General features: G+C 44.6%; 1 protein-coding gene across 1 annotated transcript in view; it reads left to right on the forward strand.

The window, feature by feature from the left end:
- The window catches only part of pdzd2 (PDZ domain containing 2), a 444,706-nt gene that overhangs the window by 262,964 nt on the left and 159,953 nt on the right, over positions 1-21,789 (forward strand). Inside the window, exons 6-8 of the mRNA XM_070868346.1 lie at positions 13,800-13,911; positions 15,871-16,019; positions 17,812-17,931. Coding sequence (XP_070724447.1) covers positions 13,800-13,911; positions 15,871-16,019; positions 17,812-17,931 — 381 coding nt within the window. The remainder of the gene's footprint in view (positions 1-13,799; positions 13,912-15,870; positions 16,020-17,811; positions 17,932-21,789) is intronic.

Raw genomic sequence — 21,789 nt, forward strand, 5'->3', positions numbered from 1 at the left:
AAGGTCAACATACCATTTGCCTTCTTCACCGCCTGCTGTACCTGCGTGCCCACTTTCAGTGACTGATGAACCATGACACCCAGGTCTCGTTGCACCTCCCCTTTTCCTAGTCTGCCGCCATTCAGATAATATTCTGCTTTCGTGTTTTTGCCCCCAAAATGGATAACCTCACATTTATCCACATTATACTGCATCTGCCATGCATTTGCCCACTCACCTAACCTGTCCAAGTCACCCTGCAGCCTCTTAGCGTCCTCTTCACAGCTCACACTGCCACCCAGTTTAGTGTCATCAGCAAACTTGGAGATATTACACTCAATTCCCTCATCCAAATCGTTAATGTATATTGTAAAGAGCTGGGGTCCCAGCACTGAGCCCTGCGGCACTCCACTAGTCACTGCCTGCCATTCTGAAAAGGAGCCGTTTATCCCGACTCTCTGCTTCCTGTCTGCCAACCAGTTCCCTATCCACGTCAGTATATTACCCCCAATACCATGTGCTTTGACTTTGCACAACAATCTCTTGTGCGGTACCTTGTCAAAAGCCTTCTGAAATTCCAAATGCACCACATCCACTGGTTCTCCCTTGTCCACTCTGCTAGGTACATCCTCAAAAAATTCCAGAAAATTCGTCCAGCATGATTTCCCTTTCATAAATCCATGCTGACTTGATCCGATCCTGTCACCGCTTTCCAAATGCACTGCTATTTCTTCCTTCATGATCGATTCCAACACCTTCCCCACCACCGATGTCAAGCTAGTCGGTCTATAATTACCCATTTTCTCTCTCCCTCCTTTTTTAAAAAGTGGGGTTACATTAGCTACCCTCCAGTCCATGGGAACTGATCCAGAGTCGATAGACTGTTGGAAAATGATCACCAATGCATCCACTATTTCTAGGGCCACTTCTTTGAGCACTCTGGGATGCAGACTATCAGGCCCCCGGGATTTATCGGCCTTCAATCCCATCAATTTCCCGAACACAATTTCCCCCCTAATAAGGATATCTTTCAGTTCCTCCTTCTCACTAGACCCACTGTCCCTTAGTACCTCGGAAGGTTATTTGTATCTTCCTTCGTGAAGACAGAATCAAAGTATTGGTTCAATTGGTCTGCCATTTCTTTGTTCCCCATTTATAATTTCACCTGAATCCGACTGCAAGGGACCTACGTTTGTCTTTACTAAGCTTTTTCTCTTCACATATTTATAGAAGCTTTTGCAGTCAGTTTTTATATTCCCTGCAAGCTTCCGCTCGTACTCTATTTTCCCCCTCTTAATTAAACCCTTAGTCCTCCTCTGTTGAATTCTAAATTTCTCCCAGTCCTCAGGTTTGTTGCTTTTTCTAGCCAATTTATATGCTTCTTCCTTGGCTTTAACACTATCCTTAATTTCCTTTGTTAGCCATGGTTGAGCCACCTTCCCAGTTTTATTTTTACTCCAGACAGGGATGTACATTTGCTGAAGTTCATCCATGTGATCTTTAAATGTTTGCCATTGCTTATCCACCATCAACCCTTTTAATATCGTTTGCCAGTCTATTCTAGCCAATTCACGCCTCATACCGCCGAAGTTACCTTTCCTTAAGTTCAGGACCCTAGTTTCCGAATTAACTTTGTCACTCTCCATCTTAATAAGAAATTCTACCATATTATGGTCACTTTTCCCCAAGGGGCCTTGCACAACAAGATTGCTAATTAGTCCCTTCTCATTACACAATACCCAGTCTAGGATGGCCAGCTCCCTGGTGGGTTCCTCGACATATTGGTCTAGAAAACCATCCCTAATACACTCCAGGAAATCCTCCTCCACCGCATTGCTACCAGTTTGGTTAACCCAATCAATGTGTAGATTAAAGTCGCCCATGATTACTGCTGTACCTTTATTGCACACATCCCTTATTTCTTGTTTGATGCTGTCCCCAACCTCACTACTACTATTTGGTGGTCTATACACAACACCCACTAGCGTTTTCAGCCCTTTGGTATTCCGCAGCTCCACCCATACCGATTCCACATCATCCAGTCTAATGTCCTTCCTTACAATTGCATTGATTTCATCTTTAACCAGCAACACCATCCCGCCTCCTTTTCCTTTCTGTCTATCCTTCCTAAATGCTGAATACCCTGGATGTTGAGTTCCCAGCCTTGGTCACCCTGGAACCATGTCTCCATGATGCCAATCACATCGTATCCGTTAACTGCTATCTGCGCAGTTAATTCATCCACCTTATTCCGAATGCTCCTCGCATTGAGGCACAGAGCCTTCAGACTTGTTTTTTTTAAACACACTTTGCCCCTTTAGAATTTTGCTGTAATGTGGCCTTTTTTGTTTTTTGCCATGGGTTTCTCTGCCCTCCACTTTTACTATTCTCCTTTCTATATTTTGCTTCTGCTGCCTTTTTATTTCCCTCTGTCTCCCTGCATAGGTTCCCATCCCCCTGCCATATTAGTTTATCTCCTCCCCAACAGCACTAGCAAACACTCCCCCTAGGATATTGATTCCGGTCCTTTTTACCCGCTGGATAGTCTAGGCCTACCAAGTCAGTTGGTATTGATGTTCCACTGATTGCTTTTTGAAGTTCTTTTCTCCGATGTCACGATGTTTCTTCCTGTGGTTTCTCGCCATTTGCTCTCGACCTTGATCTTGTTGTTCCAAAGTGCTTGGTCAGAAAAGTTTTCCTGTGATGATCAGAACAGTTCTTCCTGTGATAGTCAGAATAGAGTAGTTATCTTGATATGATAGACCCTCAATTATACTCTGAGAGGCTGCTTAATCTTCGTGCCAAATCTAAGGTTTCTTTTGTTTGAGTTTTGCTGCCCATTGATTTTAAGTGGTCTTCTTTATATAAGTTTTGACGGCTAGCTAACTGAAACTTGATTAAATGTTTTAATCTGGCGTCGATAGACCTTGGGATTGCGATACCCTTTAGTTATGAGCTGATGAACTCTTGTCCATTGTGATAGCACTGCTTTGGCTTCACGAAGTCTGGCTGAACCAGATATTTCTATGCATGTTGAAAAAGGTGTTGGAATATGTATGTGTTACTTAGGTCCTGTGGGTGGGATGGATAATGTTACTTCCGTGGTCGATTGTTTAAATTCCAATGTTTTCTGGGAGCCTGACTATAGTTAAACAGCTCCCCCAGACAAACTGATTAGCTACAATATCCAAATTCTAAAGGTAAAGGTTGATCCCGCCCCTCTGTCTCTGCAGCTTTCCCCACAGGCCCAAACATGCCTTTTAAAATCCCGAACTTGGTTGAAACTCGTAGATTTCTTCCATATGCATTTTAGGATCCCAACCTTTCTGGTTAATAGGCCCAAATCAAATTTCCTTTTCAGTGAGTCCAAACACTGGGGGGGTTTCCACAAATTTTGGAATCTTACACTGCCTACTTCTATCTATATACCATCAGCACCAGTGCAATACTGAGACTGTTCCCGATGGAGAGTGTCATCTTGTATTATCTACTTATCCTGATTGAAGGGGGAAGTGAATTCTGTGGGGTCGAAATTCAGGTGCACTAGAAAGCTGGCGCACCTATGATTTTTTAACTGTCATCGCTGGAACGTTTGGTGCGGTGAGTAGATCCATTTTCAGGATTTAGAACTTTTTTCAATGTTCTACAGGAAATGGATCATAATAGGGCGGGCCTTAGACTCAAAGCCAGACTGACTGGCTGAAAATGGGTAATTTGGGCCGTCCGCCGCTGTCAATCAACGTGGTGATGTCACAGCGCATATGCGTCACACGCTCTTTCCCCTCGTTAAAGGGGAGAGATTCGATCATTTTTAACTTTGGCCACTGAGCCACCAGGGAGGGTTTCGGCCGGGCCAGCGGCCTGGCTCCTAAGAAAGGGTGCCAGGCTGCCCGTTGGCGGCCCAGCCGAACCTGGGGGCAGTATATTGCTGGCCAATCAGCAAGTTGGCCGGCAAGAATTTTTGCATTGCGGCCGCGGCAGTGGGCACTCCCTTTTAAGGACCGCCGTGCTGCTGGGCCGCACTCAGTCTTCAGAGGGTGCACCGGCAGAAAAACCTGCCGGGAACACCGCGCGGTAGGAGATCGAAGGATTGAGGTGAAAATAGCTGGGTAAGTATTTATTTTATTTTAAATTGATGATGCATCTACTTGGATGGGATGGGGGCCAGGCCGAAAAATTCCCAACCTGAATTTTGATCGGGTCGGTCTGTTGACCCCAAAGCAGCGGCCATTCGATTTTTAGGAATGGCCACCGCGAACAGGCATTAAAGGGTCTCTTTGAAACCCTGAATTTCAGCCCCTGTGAGTCTGCAAACTTACTGCATTTATGTAACATCATCTGATACAATATGTTGCTGTGCATTTTGGACTAAAGACTGACAGACCAAAAACTGATTTCTGTTACATTGAAGCTGCTGCATGACACTTTGGATATGAACCTACTCCTTGGGTGCAGTCTCATTCTCAAATCAGGGAGGCTCCAGCCCTGTAAAGCTGCTTTTATATTGTGCAACAGTCCTGGTAGTGCAACCACTCCTGACACACAGGTTCCCTACACCCATAAACTTGTCGGGTTTCATAAAGGGCGACAGGTGTTGGCACAATGTAAAAGGAGCTTAATACTACAGGGTTGGCGTGCCGACAGAGATACAAGATTCAGCTGAATTGTTTATCCGTTCCTGTTAATGGAATTATTTCACTGTTGACTGCTGCTAATGGAATTCCAATAAAGTGAATAATATATTGCCCAGATTAATCCAAATTGCAACTCATCACCCTTTGTTTGCTATACAATTATAGACATAGACATAGACATAGAAAATAGGTGCAGGAGTAGGCCATTCGGCCCTTCTAGCCTGCACCGCCATTCAATGAGTTCATGGCTGAACATTCAACTTCAGTACCCCATTCCTGCTTTCTCGCCATACCCCTTGATCCCCCTAGTAGTAAGGACCTCATCTAACTCCTTTTTGAATATATTTAGTGAATTGGCCTCAACAACTTTCTGTGGTAGAGAATTCCACAGGTTCACCACTCTCTGGGTGAAGAAGTTCCTCCGCATCTCGGTCCTAAATGGCTTACCCCTTATCCTTAGACTGTGACCTCTGGTTCTGGACTTCCCCAACATTGGGAACATTCTTCCTGCATCTAACCTGTCTAACCCCGTCAGAATTATGCAGCCTGTTATCTGTACATTGATAAAGGGAATATAATCAGTTCTTTATTTTGTTAAATACATATTCTAACGAGTAATGGCAATATATGTTTTCCCTAATAACAACAGTAGCTGCAAAATGTAAGTCATTCTACATCTAACAAAAGGCCCCGATTTTAACCCAATCGACATACTGCCCTGTTCCCACCAGAAACCAGCCGTCTCCCATTTTAATTCTGGAGCTGGCGCAGATCAGAAACGCTGCCACCAGAAACAGACAGGTGTTTCATGAATAAATCAAAATAGGGGTCTGATGACATCATATGAATGATATGAGTAAAACTTAACAGCATTGGCTTCACAAACTGATTGACATGACTGGAAGCTAAATTTAAAGGGGCATTCACCTGAAAGCACCTACCTGTGTGCCATTGTGAGTTGTGTATTTCCAAGCTAGATTTGAGCTTTCAGTTTGCTTCTTTCTGATTTGTTTTCTTCCTTTACCTACACTCATTAAGCACTCGCTGCTGTTTTTGCTTCACTCCTTTTGGATGGATGAACAGTCGGAGAAAGAGGAGCTGCAGCAACTGCAGCCTGAAGAACCTATTAGAGGGGGGCTGCTTGTAGAATTCCTTACCCAGCTCACAGAGTCTATAGTATAAGTTAATGTCTTGCATATTTTTGAGGAGCCATACAGGAAGAAAGAGTTGCATTTATATAGCACCTTTCATGATGTCCCAAAGCACTTTACAGCCAATGAGTATGGAGGGATATGGAGAGAAAGCAGGAAAGGGGTACTGAGGTGAATGATCAGCCATGATCTTATTGAATGGTAGTGCAGGCTCGAAGGGCTGAATGGCCTACTCCTGCACCTATTTTCTATGTTTCTATGTAAATACTTTTTGAAGTGTAGTCACTGTTGTCATGTAGGAAGAGGCTGTGCTTCACCAGGCATGTTGTCGCTGACTGATTCAGCCTTTTGAAGCAAGACTTGTTCCCTGCTGGACTAGCAGGGCATGTTTTTTCCCGTGGCTGTATTTCACCATTGCGCTTAACTTTTTTGTGACAGGCTTCTCCCAGGCTGCTACAGGGGACATTAACTATATCTCACAGGCTGTAGTGCATGAGCTGCAGCAAACAGGTCAGAAATTGCTCTCTTTGTCAGATCAACCAGTACATTATTTTCACAATGGTTGCCAGCAGCCAGAATGAGAGAGATTTGGGATTTTCAGCAGTGGCCGGCTTGCCTCGTGTCCAGTGAGATAACGGGCTGCACTCCTGTAGCTATCAGGACACCAGAAGATGAGCCAGCCTCTTATGTGAACAGATATGGCTTCCAATCCATCAATGTTCAACTGGTGTGTGATCATTGCAGAAGGATAATACAAATCTGCGCCTGTTTCTCTGCCAGCTGCCATGACGCCTTCATTCTGCAAAACCTATCCATCCCCCCACTTTTCCACCCATCAAGGAATATCAGAAGATGATTGCTAGAGGGCAAGGGGCACACCCTCCACACCTGACTAATAACACCCTTCTGCAACCCCATCATGTCTGAACAATGCCGGTATAATGAGAACATCAGGAACATCATAGAGCATGCTATTGGCAATTTAAAGCAAAGACTGAGGTGCCTTAATTGCTCTACAATATGGCGCAGACAAAGTGGGTTGCAGCATTGTAGTGGCGTGCGCTGGCGACGTATTTCTTCCGCCAGCAGTACAGCCTCAACTACGACACGCAGCTCCTGTTTGTGAGTGTGGGGGGCGTCAGGACCGCCGTCCAGGGGCTGCCTGTCTTTTACCAGGAACTCATCAGGGTCTGGAACAAAGACTCCACCAAGCGCAGCTCTCCACCGGCTGGAGTGGCGGCTGTCCTGCAGGAGCCGCTGCTCAGGAATCTATACCTCCACGACCGAGGTTTTATGTGGCGGTCGGACGAGAGGGCTGTGGCTGACGAGGTGACCAGGGTCAGGGACCTGCTCAATGGCGGTGGAGCGGGCTGGATGGCACCAGACATGCTGGCACGGCGCCGAAACTCGGCCGACGTCCGCCACGCGGCCGATGCCATCGAGTCGCTAAAAACAGCTCTCGGCCCTGACTCCGTTAGGTGCATCGAGGAGGCTCAAGCACGTGGGGAGATCCCGTCCGAACTGACCCCCGTCCGGACGGAATTCCTCATCGGCGCCAAACCCCAGAACCTCCCTCGGGAGCCGGCGCCTCACAACATGAGCCGCCTCGGGGAAATCTCCTCCGTGCCTTTCAGTTCCGCGCAGAGGGGTTTCCTGTACGGGCTGCTCCTGCACACTCTCAACCTTGCCATCCTCGCCTGCCGTCCGGACACACCATGGCGTACCATCTTGCCGTCTGGAGGAGGCGGGGGTCCCCGATGGAGTGCACTCTACGCGGGAGTCCTCCCACTATTTATCGGGGACTTGGCCTGGAGGGTGGTGCACGGAGCAGTCCCGTGCAATAAATTTTTAAGTCGGTTCACGGGCTCCCAAGCCGCCTGCAATTTCTGCGGTCTGGAAGAGTCCGAGTTCCGTGTTTTTATTGAATGCACGAGGTTGCAGCCCCTATTCCATTATTTAAAGGGGCTGCTCCTCAATTTCTGGCTGCACTTCAGTCCCACACTCCTGATCTTTGGGCACCCTGTGCGGAGGGGAGCGGGTAGGTCCGAGGGCCTCCTCGTAGGACTGCTCCTGGGCACGGCCAAGGGTGCCATCAGCCGGTCCAGGCAGCGGACGGTCGAGGGGGTCATTCAGCCTGACTGCCTGCCTCTCTTCCGTGCTTACATCCGGGCCAGGGTGTCCCTAGAGATGGAGCACGCGGTGTCCACCGGTACGCTCGCTGCCTTCCGCGAGAGGTGGGCGCTGGAGGGACTAGAGTGCATCGTTACTCCCGGCAACCAAATTTTAATTTGATTTTATATGTTTTAAAGTTTAATTTGTTTTAATTGCTGGTTTCAGTGCCCCCCTCCCCTTTTATAGAGGGCACTTGTAAAATTTATGATTTTAAAGCCCCCCCCAAAAAAAACACAAAAAAACAACAAAAAAAATATAGAAAAAGGGGCAGTTGAAAAATGTTTGGAGTGTCCCCCAGATCAGGGGGCACTTTGATTTAACTGTAATTTTGTTTTCAGCCAAAAGAATTGCAACATTGTAGTTTGCCGCATTCTGCAGTAATACAAAGAGGACGGGAGTTGCAGGAGGCACTGTAACAAGAAGAGGCATTGTCAGACAAGGATGAATTGGCTGAAGGTGAGAGAGAACTACAAGTACAAGGGCCAGCAGAATGCACTGCAGCTAAAACTCCTTATAAGAACTGTCAGAAAAAGCCCCTCAACATTAATAGTCCTTGTTACAGCTCACCACTCCCTTGATTCCACATTGATGAATATTAAAACCATTCAGCCAACCTTGATAAGTCAATGATTTTCTGACAATACAGACTAAGAAATTGCAATGAGAAGAAACTATAAACCAAAGTTACAAATGTAATAAAGGTGTTGAGTTTAATTCCAAACACAATACTGTAATGAATTTGTTTGTCACCTCAAGTGATAATCGTAGTACTTTTCTTGACTACTCCCATGTGCTGCTCAGCAGAGCTGGTAGAAGATGCTGCTGTGATGTGGAGACCATTTAGATCCTTGTGGCAACAATTTCTGTGGGTGCTCGAGCCTCCGAGGACCCAGCTTCATCACTTCGGTTGCTGCCAGGCCAGTTTGGCCCCACTGGCTTTCTGGCATCATGTTTTTGAGACACATGATAAGGTATGGTACAAATATAAGTTCATAGAATCCAAATCAGCAGGAACTACGAAAAGCAGATTGTGCCTGACAAATTTACTGGAATTTTTTGAGGAAGTAACGGAGTTGGTGGATATTACAAGTTAATGATTTTCAGAATCTTCCTGGTTCATGAAGAAACCCCGGGGATTCAGGAAGAAGTTGTAAACTGGATTACTAATTGGATACATAATGGGAAACAGAAGGTAGATATCAATGGCAACAATTGTAATTTAGCAGCTGTGACCCCAAGCATTTACACAGGAACAGGAGTAGGCCATGCAGCCCCTTGGGCCTGTTCCACATTTGTCTTGGGCCTTTGCTGTTAATAATAGTAATTATTTATTAATTGCCTTGATGAAAGTTCCTTAAGTAGTGTATACATTTGAAAAATATATGCTACATACATTTTTTATACCTGGATTTAATCACTAGAATGAAGAGAATATTATGTCATTTTTGTGTTTACACATGTTTTTTCTTCACCTTTGCAAATTCAATATTTTAATGTAAATGCTGTACAGGTCTCTTAGAAAAGTTTATAGCGTTAAATAACTTCCCTTTCTCATGTCTCACATGATAATGAGCATCTCATTATGTTGAAGTGCTAACTTTAAGGTGATTAATCAAGGATGGTAACCATAGGAACAGGCTGTTTTCAGATGGATGTAATTGGCTATTTAATCTGTGATACTTGTTTCCTTTCCATTCTTCAGCTGTTGGATACAAGAAAACATTCTCTGTACTTTAATGTTTTTGTTGGGCCAATACATAAAACATATAAAAATATTTTGTAAGGATACAAGAAAAAGTAAAAGTGGAAAATTTTAACTAAAAAGAGAAAATGGTGCAAATGCACAGTAAGTCTGACAGCTTATTGCTTGAGGTGAAACCATATTTCTCACCTCCGATGACAATGATCTGCCATGCATTGCAACATATATTTGTTATTCTAAAATATATTTTGTATCTCATGTTTTCTGCAAAGAGACTATTAAAATTGACACATTGTCTGGTCTAATGAAATTGCATTGTCCCTAGTATCTCATTCTGGGTATTGAATGTGGCAATTCTCTGTTGAATATTTTTTTAACAAACTAGTGAAATTGCATGTTAATTAATACATGTATAGTAATGTTTAGTGATACAAAGAAAACTGGTCAAATAACCAAATATGAATTCAATGAAGATGTCAGAAGGTAGTTTCTGTAATAGAAGTGCTGCTGTGGTTTGGCTTCAAGTTAAAGGATACAAATTGCATTATTAAATCATTATAAAACGTGGTCTCCATTGTGGTTTCTGAGTTGTCCCACAACAGCCCTATTGTAGCCAATTTACCAACAAGAAATGTCTTTATCTTATAAAATAGGTCTCTCATCATTTAATAAGAACATAAGTACATAAGAAATAGGAGTAGGCCATTTGGCCCCTCGAGCCTGCTCCGCCATTTAATAAGATCATGGCTGATCTGATCATAGATTCAGCTCCACTTCCCTGCCTGCTCCCCATAACCTCCCTTATCGCTCAAAAATCTGTCTATCTCCGCCTTAAATATATTCATTGACCCAGCCTCCATAGCTCTCTGAGGCAGAGAATTCCACAGATTTACAACGCTCTGAGAGAAGAAATTCTTCCTCATCTCAGTTTTAAATGGGCGGTTCCTTATTCTGAGACATTATGCCCTAGTTATAGTTTCCGCTATGAGTGGAAACATTCTCTCTGCATCCATCTTGTCGAGCCCCCTCATTATCTTATAAGTTTCAATAAGATCAACTCTCATTTTTCTGAACTCCAATGTGTATAAGCCAACCTACTCAACCTATCTTCATAAGTCAAGCCTCTCATCTCCGGAATCAACCTGGTGAACCTTCTCTGAACAGCCTCCAATGCAAGTATATCCTTCCTTAAATACAGAGACCAAAACTGTACACAGTACTCTAGGTGTGGCCACACCAATACCCTGTACAGTTGTAGCAGGACTTCTCTACTTTTACACTCTATCCCCCTTGCAATAAAGGCCAACATTCCATTTGCCTTCCTGATTACTTGCTGTACCTGCATACTAACTTTTTGTGTTTCATGCACAAGGACCCCCAGGTCTCTCTGAACTACAGTACTTTGCAATTTTTCTCCATTTAAATAATAATTTGTTTTTCTATTTTTTCTGCCAAAGTGGATCACCTAACATTTTCCCACATTGTACTCCTTCTGCCAAATGTTTTCCCATTCACTTAGCCTGTCTATATCCCTTTGCAGATTTTATGTGTCGACTTCACAATTTGCTTTCCCACCCACCTTTGTATCATCAGCAAACTTGGCTACATTACATTTGGCCCCTTCATCCAAGTCATTAATATAGATTGTAAATAGTTGAGGCCCCAGTACCGATCCCTGCACACACCACTAGTTACTGTTTGCCAACCAGAAAATGACCCATTATCCCGACTCTCTGTTTTCTGTTAGTTAGACAATCCCCTATCCATGCATATATATATTACCCCCAACCCCGTGAACTTTTATCTTGTACAGTAACCGTTTATGTGGCAACTTATCGAATGCCTTCTGGAAATCCAAATACACCACATCCATTGGTTCCCCCTGATCGTCCCTGCTCATTACATCCTCAAAGAACTCTAGCAAATTTGTCAAACATGATTTCCCTTTCATAAAACCATGCTGACTCTGCTTGATTAAATTATGCTTTTCCAAATGTCCTGCTACTGCTTTCTTAATAATGGATTCCAGCATTCCTATCGTCAGATGTTAGGCTAACTGACAAATAATTTCCTGCTTTCTGTCTGCCTCCTTTTTTAAATAGAGGCATTACATTTGCAGTTTTCCAATCCGCTGGGACCTCCCCAGAATCCTGTAAATTTTGGTAGATTACAACCAATTCATTCACTATCTCTGCAGCCACTTCTTCTGGACCCTAGGATGCAAGCCATCAGGTCCAGGGGACTTGTCCACCTTTAGTCCCATTATTTTACCGAGTACTACTTCTTTAGTGATAGTGATTGTATTAAGTTCCTCCCTCCCTATAGCTCCTTGATTATCCACTATTGGGTTTTTAGTGTCTTCTACTGTGAAGACCGATACAAAATATTTGTTCAAAATCTCTGCCATTTCCCTGTTCCCCATTATTAATTCCCCAGTCTCATCCTCTAGGGGACCATCAATTACTTTAGCCACTCTTTTCCTTTTTATGTACTTTTAGAAACTCTTACTATCTGTTTTTATATTTCATGCCAGTTTACTTTCATAATCTATCTTCTCTCTCTTCGGGCTCAATTTTCCCCAAAGCTATTTTTTTGCGTACTTGAAGAGGGGGCCCAACAATGCCAAAAAAAATCGTTCAGGTTTCCCCATTTCAATTCTTCATTTTGACGCCGCCTAGCCTGTCCTTTAGTTTTGGGGATGGAGCCTAAGATCTGCGCCAAAAAGATTGGGTTGCCATGGTAACCAGGGACACACTGCGGGCTGAGGCTGGAAAGTGAAACATACAGGCAGCTCATAGCAACCTGCACAAGCACATTACACATTGCATCAATGCCAATGCCGGTCCCCGCTTCTATCCCTGGCTGAATGGCCTCCCCCCTGCTGGTCCCTGCCTTTATCCCTGGCCAAATGGCCTCCCGGTGCCTGTCCCCGCTCCTATCCCAGGCTGAATGGCCTCCTGATCTCAGTTCCCATTCCTATCCCAGGCCGAATGGCCTCCTGATCTCAGTTCCCATTCCTATCCCAGGCCGAATGGCCTCCAGGTCCCGGTTTCCGCTCCTATCCCAAGCCGCATGGCCTCCTCCCTCCCTATACCCGCTCCTGAAAGGCTCCCCCCCACCTCTCTCCCACTCTCTCTCATCTCTCTGCTGCTGCTGTCCGGGCCCTGGAACTGCATCTGCTGCGTTGATTTACTTACCTGCGCCGATTTTCTTAACTCACCAGAAGGTTTTTCCACAGAGGCCACATACGCCGTCTTAAGAAAAATAGGAGTAAATTGGAGCTGACCAAACTTGCTTAAATGGCCAGAATTGGCATGGGTGCCAGGTTACAAAAAAAATTAACCTAAAATAATCATAACTAACTGAGTTACGCTGGTGCACATTGATTATTGAAACTTGTATGTTTTAACTTAGGCCAAAAAAAGCGTCGCATGCCATAAAAACAGCGCAAATCATTGGGAAAAATTGAGCCCATAATTATTTTTTTAGTTGTTCTTTGCTGGCTTTTATAAGTTTCCCAATCCTCTGGCCTCCCATTAGTCTTGGCCACATTGTATGCCCTTATTTTCAATTTGATACCATCCCTTATTTCCTCAGTTAGCCATGGATAGTTATCCCTTCTCTTACAATCTTTCCTTCTCATTGGGATATATTTTTGTTGAGAGTTATGAACTATATCCTTAAATGTCTGCCACTGCTCATCAACCATCCCATACTTTAATCAATTTTTCCAGTCCATTTTAGCCAACTCTGCCCTCATACCTTTGTAGTCTCCTTTATTTAAACTTAGGACACTGGTTTGAGATCCAACTTTCTCACCCTCCAACTGAATTTGAATTTAACCATGTTATAAAATGACATTACTATCAATGGACAGTTCCATTCAAGTTGCAAAAGGATGAATCGATTCAATATCTTGACTCATGACTTCATACAGTAGAACAATCCATATGGAAAGAGGAAAGCACTATTCCAACCACAAACTTTATGATTTATGATGAATTTTTTTTTTAACATTGGATTTTAATAGAGATCCATTTTTAGAAATTTATCAGTATATCAGTTTTTATTTCATGTTACATGGTACTGGGGAGGGTGGTTGATAGACCAGATTATGTTGGGGATCAGCAGAAGTTACTTCTAGTTATTTTTGTGCTGCAGGTTTCAGAAAGTGAGAAAGGGGATGAACGTGAGCGTGTGGAAGCGCCTTTGCTGAATTGTCGAAGTCCAACAACAGGCAGTAGCATAATGAAATTCAGAAGCAGATCTCAAGGTAGGCGGGGGTAATTATTGCCGGTGTCAATATCCAGTTAACCATCTTTTTCTTTTAGTCCATATTTTCCTCAATGGTTTTTCAAAAGAAGTCAAATTAGCCCATATTTCCAAATAAAAAGCCACAGAATACAAAAAAATCGAAAGACAGACTGGTTCTCTTGGAGATTAAAATGTTAATTTGGAACGAATATATCAAACATTGCTTCTGAGGTAGTGGGTTAGGTTTTTTGTCTTTACCGCCTGGGTGCTATGCATCATCTAGGCAGAAAGCTGAAAGGCAAGTCTAGCAGGGAAGTTTGCATGCCCATAACAGACATCACCAGATTTTCCCTCCATTCATTTCAATGGAATGATACTCAACCGGGTTCAAGTTATACATGCAACTAAATGCTAAAATATTGCTATTCCAGTGTGCTATATGACTTTGAAAAAGAAAGTCGTTGCAGATCTTCCTCTGTACAAGGAGGTTGAGGATTAATTTTCAGGCTTAGAACTGGTAGAAACATGTGTACGGGATAGCTTTTTGCTTGGGATGAGCTTGTAGAGAATGACTAATTGTGGAAGCATATCTCAAATGCAGCTACAAACCAGAAGAGGCTGATAATTTTAAAGATTTTTTTACCTTGGCCCATTCTTACAATGAGACCTCGGTTCACATATCATTCTGTTCTGGTTATATCTATATTTTTCAAGGGATTACAATGAATTACATCTGTGAGTGAATTTGTCTCAAACTTGTGACAAAACGTCACAACAAAGGCTTTGTATAAATCTATAATTTTCTAATGTGTAATATATATTTAATAATAGTAAAGAAAATCCTAAGTGAAGAATATATAAATTGAGTCATTTGTTCTGTTTTGTCAGCATTTGCTTTGGGAACAAGTGCTAAACAGTATTCATATTTGGATTATTATTGGATTCATTCTTGAATACTTGAATTGTTCCCAGTTGGAATTATTCTAGGTCCCAGGTCGGTTATCCAGTCTAAAACTGTTCTTTGAAAGTTAAAAGAGATCATGCACAGACTAACAGTGTTCAACTGACAATATCTGAAATTGCAAACTGTGAAATGGCAACGCTTCAACTGTGTTATTGCACTGTTGCTGTGCGCAGTTCTCTGAAAAAATAAAGGTTGAAATACTGGTGTCATTTTCTAAATTCACACACCTGACATATAACCTTGCTTCTCGGGAGTGCAGTGTGGGAATTCAGGCATGCAACTCCATGGGCTGGAAATTCGGTTTGAGGGTTTTTAATGTCGGGCGGTCGCTAAATTTAGCTTGGTTTGTGACGGCAGCCAAAATATTCAGTGGTTGCACCCTGACAGTGGAGTGGAGCACTAAGGGAAGCGTTCCACACTTCTCTTAGGGCGCAAAGCCGGGTGAGCAACTGAATATTCCGTGCTAAAGAGCTGACTTCGTAGTGCCCCAAGAGAGCCTCCCTGCAAAAAAAAAACAGCAAACAAAAATCATTCCCTATACATTACCCACCCCAAATAAAGTTAAATCACGAAAAAAAAAATATTTATATATCACTCACACTTACCTCATGCAGTCATTTCTTCCCTTAGCGCCCTAGGACAGCCTTGCACAGCAGCTTTATCTTACGGTGTCACTACAAGTGCAGCGCAAACCAAATTTTCCATCTGTGTCAATACCGGGGGCGATGCACACTGGCGCTACCTTCCCGGGCGATACTCCACAGTGTCGTCAGTACCTGCACACTGAATTTGTCAGCGCTTGCAGCTGTAAACCCTTTAGCGCCCCTGATCCGACCCTCGCGAGGGGCGCTATCCAAACTAATCTCTAACCCATGTTCTTGCATCCATAACTTAATGGATGAAACACTGCAGGGGTCAAACCCCAATTCCTCACATACGGTACCAGCCGGCAAATCCCCAAGTGAAAATTTGTACAATTACCCCTCTGATTCCCACTTCTGCTTTCTTCGACAGGTGGAGGGAGCCGCTTGGAATCTGTCGGTGAAGATGATGAGCTGATTGTGGAAAATGGTGAAGCAAGTTGTGACATGTCAGAAAAGCCAGCACGAGGAGGCCGCAAGCATTCCCTTCCCCAGCAGCTCGATGCAGTCGGTACTAGACAGGTGTGTGCCCAGCTGTTTTCTGTGTCTGCACTTTCACCAAATGGTTCTTCTCTCGACCTCCACAGAACATCACCAAATGTTTTCTGAGCACCAAAGGTGCCTTTCTTTAGTGCTTTCATCATCATATTTAGGAGCCTTTGAGGATGACAGGAAGGGAATTCCTTCTGAAGAGCTTACCTGAAATATTACATCTGCTAACAACATGGGGGAGAAATTTGGTCGTGTCTCATTTGGGGCAGTAACCCAGGCAGTAATTTTAGCGCCTTGAAAAAGTTTGCGCCCTCCGCCCAGAAATTCATCAGAATCAGTCGAAGAGCTGACAGGGACGCTAACTCAACCGTTGCACACTGCAGCTGTGGGGGGGGGCCGGGGGGGGGGGCATAACAAAAGTTTGGTCGGTAAATTTGCGGACCCATTGCGGCAAACTCCAATTCAGATCCCGGCAAAAGTCGAGTCTTAAAGACGCGGCATAGTAATGCACCTATTAAAGTTTCCAAATAATTTGTTTTCAAGCTGTACTGTTATGTCTGTCTGCCACTGCAAACTCAGAGGCTTACGCACCGTGCTGTGTGTAAACGTTGCACTGACTGTGACCTCCAAGGGAAGCTCTTCCTCATCCCTTTAAGTCGTCACCAGTTAACAACTGCAAGCCTGTACCGACTGTTTTTCTTGGCAGCCGCTAAATGAGGCAGCCGCACCTAATTTTTCGACCGTGGTGCAAGCGTGGGCGTTACACCAGGACTGATGTCAGGATCGCACTGATTGTCAGCAGCAAGGCAGTACTGGTTTGGCCCCCGGTGAGCCTCTAATGAGTTTTCGGTTGGGTCGCCAAACGCTGTGCTCATGGTCGGTAACCTCTTCTGCTCCCATTAACGCCCCCTCTGGCCGCTAACTAAGGTATTAGTCAACTGAAAATCCAGCCCCATATCTTTTGAAGGGAATGGTTTGCTGAATGATGCAATTTTCAATGTGACCAATTTCTGTTCTCCTGTGGGTTGAGACCATGATTTTACCTACATTTCTATTTTGTACATTCCCTCCTTTTTCTCTCATCAAACCCACAACTAAAGGTTTGGCCTCAGTTGATTGTGATAGTCAGACCCTGAGTAATGGCAGCACACTTGTTTAGCTTAAGAAGGGAACACTCTCTTGTCAGTTTCTTTCCTTCCCTGTAAAGACTTAACTGAGACTGTCAAATTTACCCTCAGAGGAATTACAAATATTACTTAGGATTTAAGTGTTAGTTTTATGACTTGCGGATTAATATTGGAAATTCTAGCATGGAGACTTATGTCTCAAATAAAGCAGCGTGACTGAGTACTGTAGACGTGAGTAAATGTGACCTTAGTCTCTTTATTCTGACTCCAGAGTGCTAGCACAGCAGGATACATTGCTCCCAAGGGATGCTGGGATCCTTTGGGACTCCAACAGATGCGCCCTCTGGTAGCGGTAGAATGCTGGTTACAAGGTGTTGCATACATAACAGAGACCAACACGCTCAACGTGATTTTTCACTGATTAATTTTAATGGCCAGAAAATCAAATGGAGTACTCTGACCTCCATGCCAAAATTACTGACCTATGGCCCCATTGCACAAAGCACTGTGCCAGGAGCACTAATTTGTAAAAATTTACCCTTTTTGGTCATTCTGTAGTTGGGTGTCCAACACTCTAATATACTCTGTGCACTATCTTGATAGAATGAGATTTTAGCATTCCAGAAATCCCAGTTCTCTGCTTGAGTGAGATGTTTCCACATCATGCTTTCTTGTTCTTTGTGTATCATTTTCAGGAGTATCAAATAGTAAAAAAGTCAGCACGTTCCTTAAGCACAGTTCAAGTGGAATCACCATGGCGACTAGCCCAGCCTTCAATCATCTCTAACATTGTTCTAATGAAAGGACAAGGAAAGGTAAGCATCTACTCTATCAAGGGTTACTTAGGTTTCTCTCATTTTTTTTCCCCCTACATTTTATATGCTTTTTGTATTGCCTTATTACGATGTGCCTAACCCCAATGCGTGCACAGGTAGAAGTGAGTTGATATACTCCAGCCCCAGGAAACGGAGGCAAATTGTGCTCCCCGGTGCTGACCCAACTAAGTTCAGCTAATTCAGCATAGACCTTGAACGTGGGTGCTTTCTTATCTGCACATCTCAGTGCCACAGACAATGGGCTGGATTTTCAGTTCTGCTCATTTCGGGGTGGTAATGGCAGCGGGGTGATAAAGTTTGTGCCCAGAAACATTTTACATTTCAGTCAGCAAAATTCAGCAGCTGGACCCTAAGTGAGGGTAGAGTGCTAAGGGAGGCGTTACACACCTCTCTTAAGGCGCTAGTTTGGCTGAGCATGCGAAAATCCCGAATTAAACAGCCGGCCTTGGAACGCTCTATGAGAGGCCTGGGGGGGGGAAACAAAACCTGAAAAAAACCCACCAAAAACATCCCCAATAAATAACTCATGCCACCACAACATAAATCGCAAAAAAATTAAAATAAAAAACAATCACATTTACCTGAGTTCGACTTTACTTACCGCACTACAGCCAGCTTTCACAGACGGTCCCAGCACGGCGCTCTACGGAGCGCCATGGATCGGGCGGTAGCCAAAAATCGAGCTGGTGTCGCAACCAGGGGCATTGCACACCGGCTCGCCTCTTCCGAGCGGTAATGTTCCGTGCCCCGGCAAAACCGGCAGCGAATGTTCCAACTGGAAGCTGACCTCCCACCCGGAAGTGCTTACCGCCACCACTGCTGCTCCTCCGAGTCGAAAACAAAGGCGGCAGCAAGCCACAAATCCAGCCCAATGCATTTACTCACTAAGCCATCCATGGTTTTCCATGTAAGAACCTTTAGTCTGGACTTCCAGCAAAATCAAGGGCCTGGATTCTTCAGTCCCTTACGCTCCGGGTTTCGCCCTGGAGTGGCGTGAGATGGGGCGCGAGGTCTCCTGCGTCCGGTCGCGATCCTCAGGTCGGGTTTTGCGGCCGCGATTAGCAGCACCGCCTCCCGTTGCGACACCGCCCGAGTTTTGACTTGAACCCGACCCGTACGCCTGGAATCGTGCCTTGCAATGACCGCCCGGGAACCAGAGCAGTCCAGACATGCCGGCATCAGTGAGGAAGGTAAAGGGCTGTAAAGATAGGTGCGAGGGTTTGTTCTTTTAATTTTTTAAGGATTTGTATTGTGGTGGCGTGGGCAATATTTTGGGAATGTTTTTGTGGATTTTTTAAAAAGTCCCTCCCCCGCCCCTGCCCAAGGCCTCTCTCGGAGAGCACACAGCCTGGCACTTTAGTTTGTGAGTTTCCTATCTTTGCGCCTCGAACGTTGTACAACGCCCCCCTTTGCACTGCACACACTGGCGCAGGGCCCAGATGCCCAAACATCCTTACTGAAGCACAACCTATTCCCGGCTGGTAACTTTCCCGCCCCACCTCCATTTTTGCCCTGAAATCAGAAAAACTAAAATCCAGCCCAAGGTGTTTCCCAAGAGAGGGAAGAAAAAACTGGAGAGTAAATTAACTCTCGCCATAGTGTTGACCCTGTAAGAAAGATTAAGAGCCGCACCACGGATGGCTCAGCTGCACAGGGGGGGGAGGAAGACGAATGGAAGAGCAACAGTGGTAGGGGATTCGATAGTCGGGGAGCAGACAGGTGTTTCTGCGGCCACAGACGTGACTCCAGGATGGTATGTTGCCTCCCTGGTGCCAGGGTCAAGGATGTCACCGAGTGGCTGCAAGACATTCTGGGGGGAGAGGGTGAACAGCCAGAGGTCGTGGTCCATATCGATACCAATGACATAGGTAGGAAGAGGGATGAAGTCCTGCAGTCAGAGTTTAGGGAGCTAGGAGAGAGATTAAAAAGTAGGACCTCAAAAGTTAGTAATCTCCGGGTTACTGCCGGTGCCACGTGTTAGTGAGTACAGCAATAGGAGGATAGAGAAGGTGAATGCGTGGCTGGAGAGATGGTGCAGGCGGGAGGGCTTTAGATTCTTGAGGCATTGGGACCGTTTCTGGGGGAGGTGGAACCTGTACCTCAACAGAGCCAGGACCAGTATCCTCGCGGGAGGATTTGCTAGTGCTGTTGGGGAGGGTTTAAACTAGCTTGGCAGGGGGATGGGAACCAGAGAATAGATTCAGTGGGGAGTGAAGCAAAGCTGGAATTGGGCAACAGAAAAGTAGAAAGTGAATTTGGAAGACAGAGGAAACAAAGGCTGGAAAATAGAAAGGGAGTTTCGTGTTACTAAATGGTATATACTTCAATACAAGGAGTATAGGGAATAAGGCAGATGCGCTGAGAGCACAGATTGACACTTGTGAGTATGATATTATAGCTATTACTGAGACATGGCTGAAAGAAGGGCAGGTCTGGCAGCTCAACAGTCCTGGTTACAGGGTTTCCAGACGGGATAGAGAGAGGGGTAAAAAAGGAGGGGGGTGGGGGTCGCAGTATTGATTAAAGAAACAATTACAGCTGTGAGAAGGGATGAATACGTTAGAGGGGTCATCAAACAAAGCCATATGTGTTGAATTGAAGGACAAAAAAGGAGCGATCACACTACTGGGAGTGTACTGTAGACCCCCAAACAGCTTTTAATAAGGTCCCACATGGCAGACTGGTCACAAAAGTAAAAGCCCATAGGATTCAGGGCAAAATGGCAAGTTGGATCCAAAATTGGCTCGAAGGCAGGAAGCAAAGGGTTGATGGGTGTTTTTGTGAATGTAAGGCTGCATCCAGTGGGGTTCCGCAGGGCTCAGTGCTGGGCCCCTTGCTTTTTGTGGTATATATCAATGACTTGGGCTTAAATATTGGGGGTATGATTAAGAAGTTTGCAGATTACACTAAAATAGGCTGTGTGGTTGATAATGAAGAAAAAAGCTGAGGACTGCAGGAAGATAACAATGTATTGGTTAGATGGGCAGAACAGTGGCAAATAGAATTCAATCCGGATAAGTGTGAGGTAATGCATTTGGGGAGGTCTAACAAGACAAGGGAATATACATTAAATGATACGACACTGAAAAGTGTAGGGAAACAAAGAGACCTTGGAGTGCAGGTCCACAGATCCCTGAAGGTAGCAGGCCAGGTAGATAAGGTGGTTAAGAAGGCATATGGAAGACTTGCCTTTATTAGTCAAGGCATGGAATACAAGAGCAAGGACGTTATGCTTGAACTGTTTAAAACACTGGTTAGGCTGCAGCTGGAGTACTGTGTGCAGTTCTGGTCACCACATTACAGGAAAGATGTGATTGCACAAGAATGTTGCCTGGACTGGAGAATTTAGGCCATGAGGAAAGATTAGAGATAGAAAAATAGAAATTTACAGCGCAGAAGGAGGCTATTTTGGTCCATCATGTCCACGCCGGCTGACAAAGATCCGGACGGCCCTTGGTCAGCAGTCCTTAAGATTACACATAAACCTCTGAACAATGACGGAAAGGCAAAGAGCACCCAGCCCAACCAGTCCGCCTCACACAACTGCGACACCCCTTATACTGAAACATTCTACACTCCACCCCAACCATAGCCATGTGATCTCCTGGGAGAGGCAAAAACCAGATAAAAACCTAAGCCAATTTAGGGAGAAAAAATCTGGGAAAATTCCTCTCCGACTCATCCAGACAATCGAAACTAGTTCAGCAGATCAACCTGGCCGTATTCTATTCCCTGCAGTACTTACCATTATATCTGTGCCGTCCAACAAAAGGTCATCCAGTCTAATCCCAATTACCAGCTTTAGGTCCGTAACCCTGCAGGTTACTGCACTTTAAG

This window comes from Pristiophorus japonicus, chromosome 2, assembly GCF_044704955.1.
Source record: "Pristiophorus japonicus isolate sPriJap1 chromosome 2, sPriJap1.hap1, whole genome shotgun sequence".
Classification (NCBI taxonomy): domain Eukaryota; kingdom Metazoa; phylum Chordata; class Chondrichthyes; family Pristiophoridae; genus Pristiophorus; species Pristiophorus japonicus.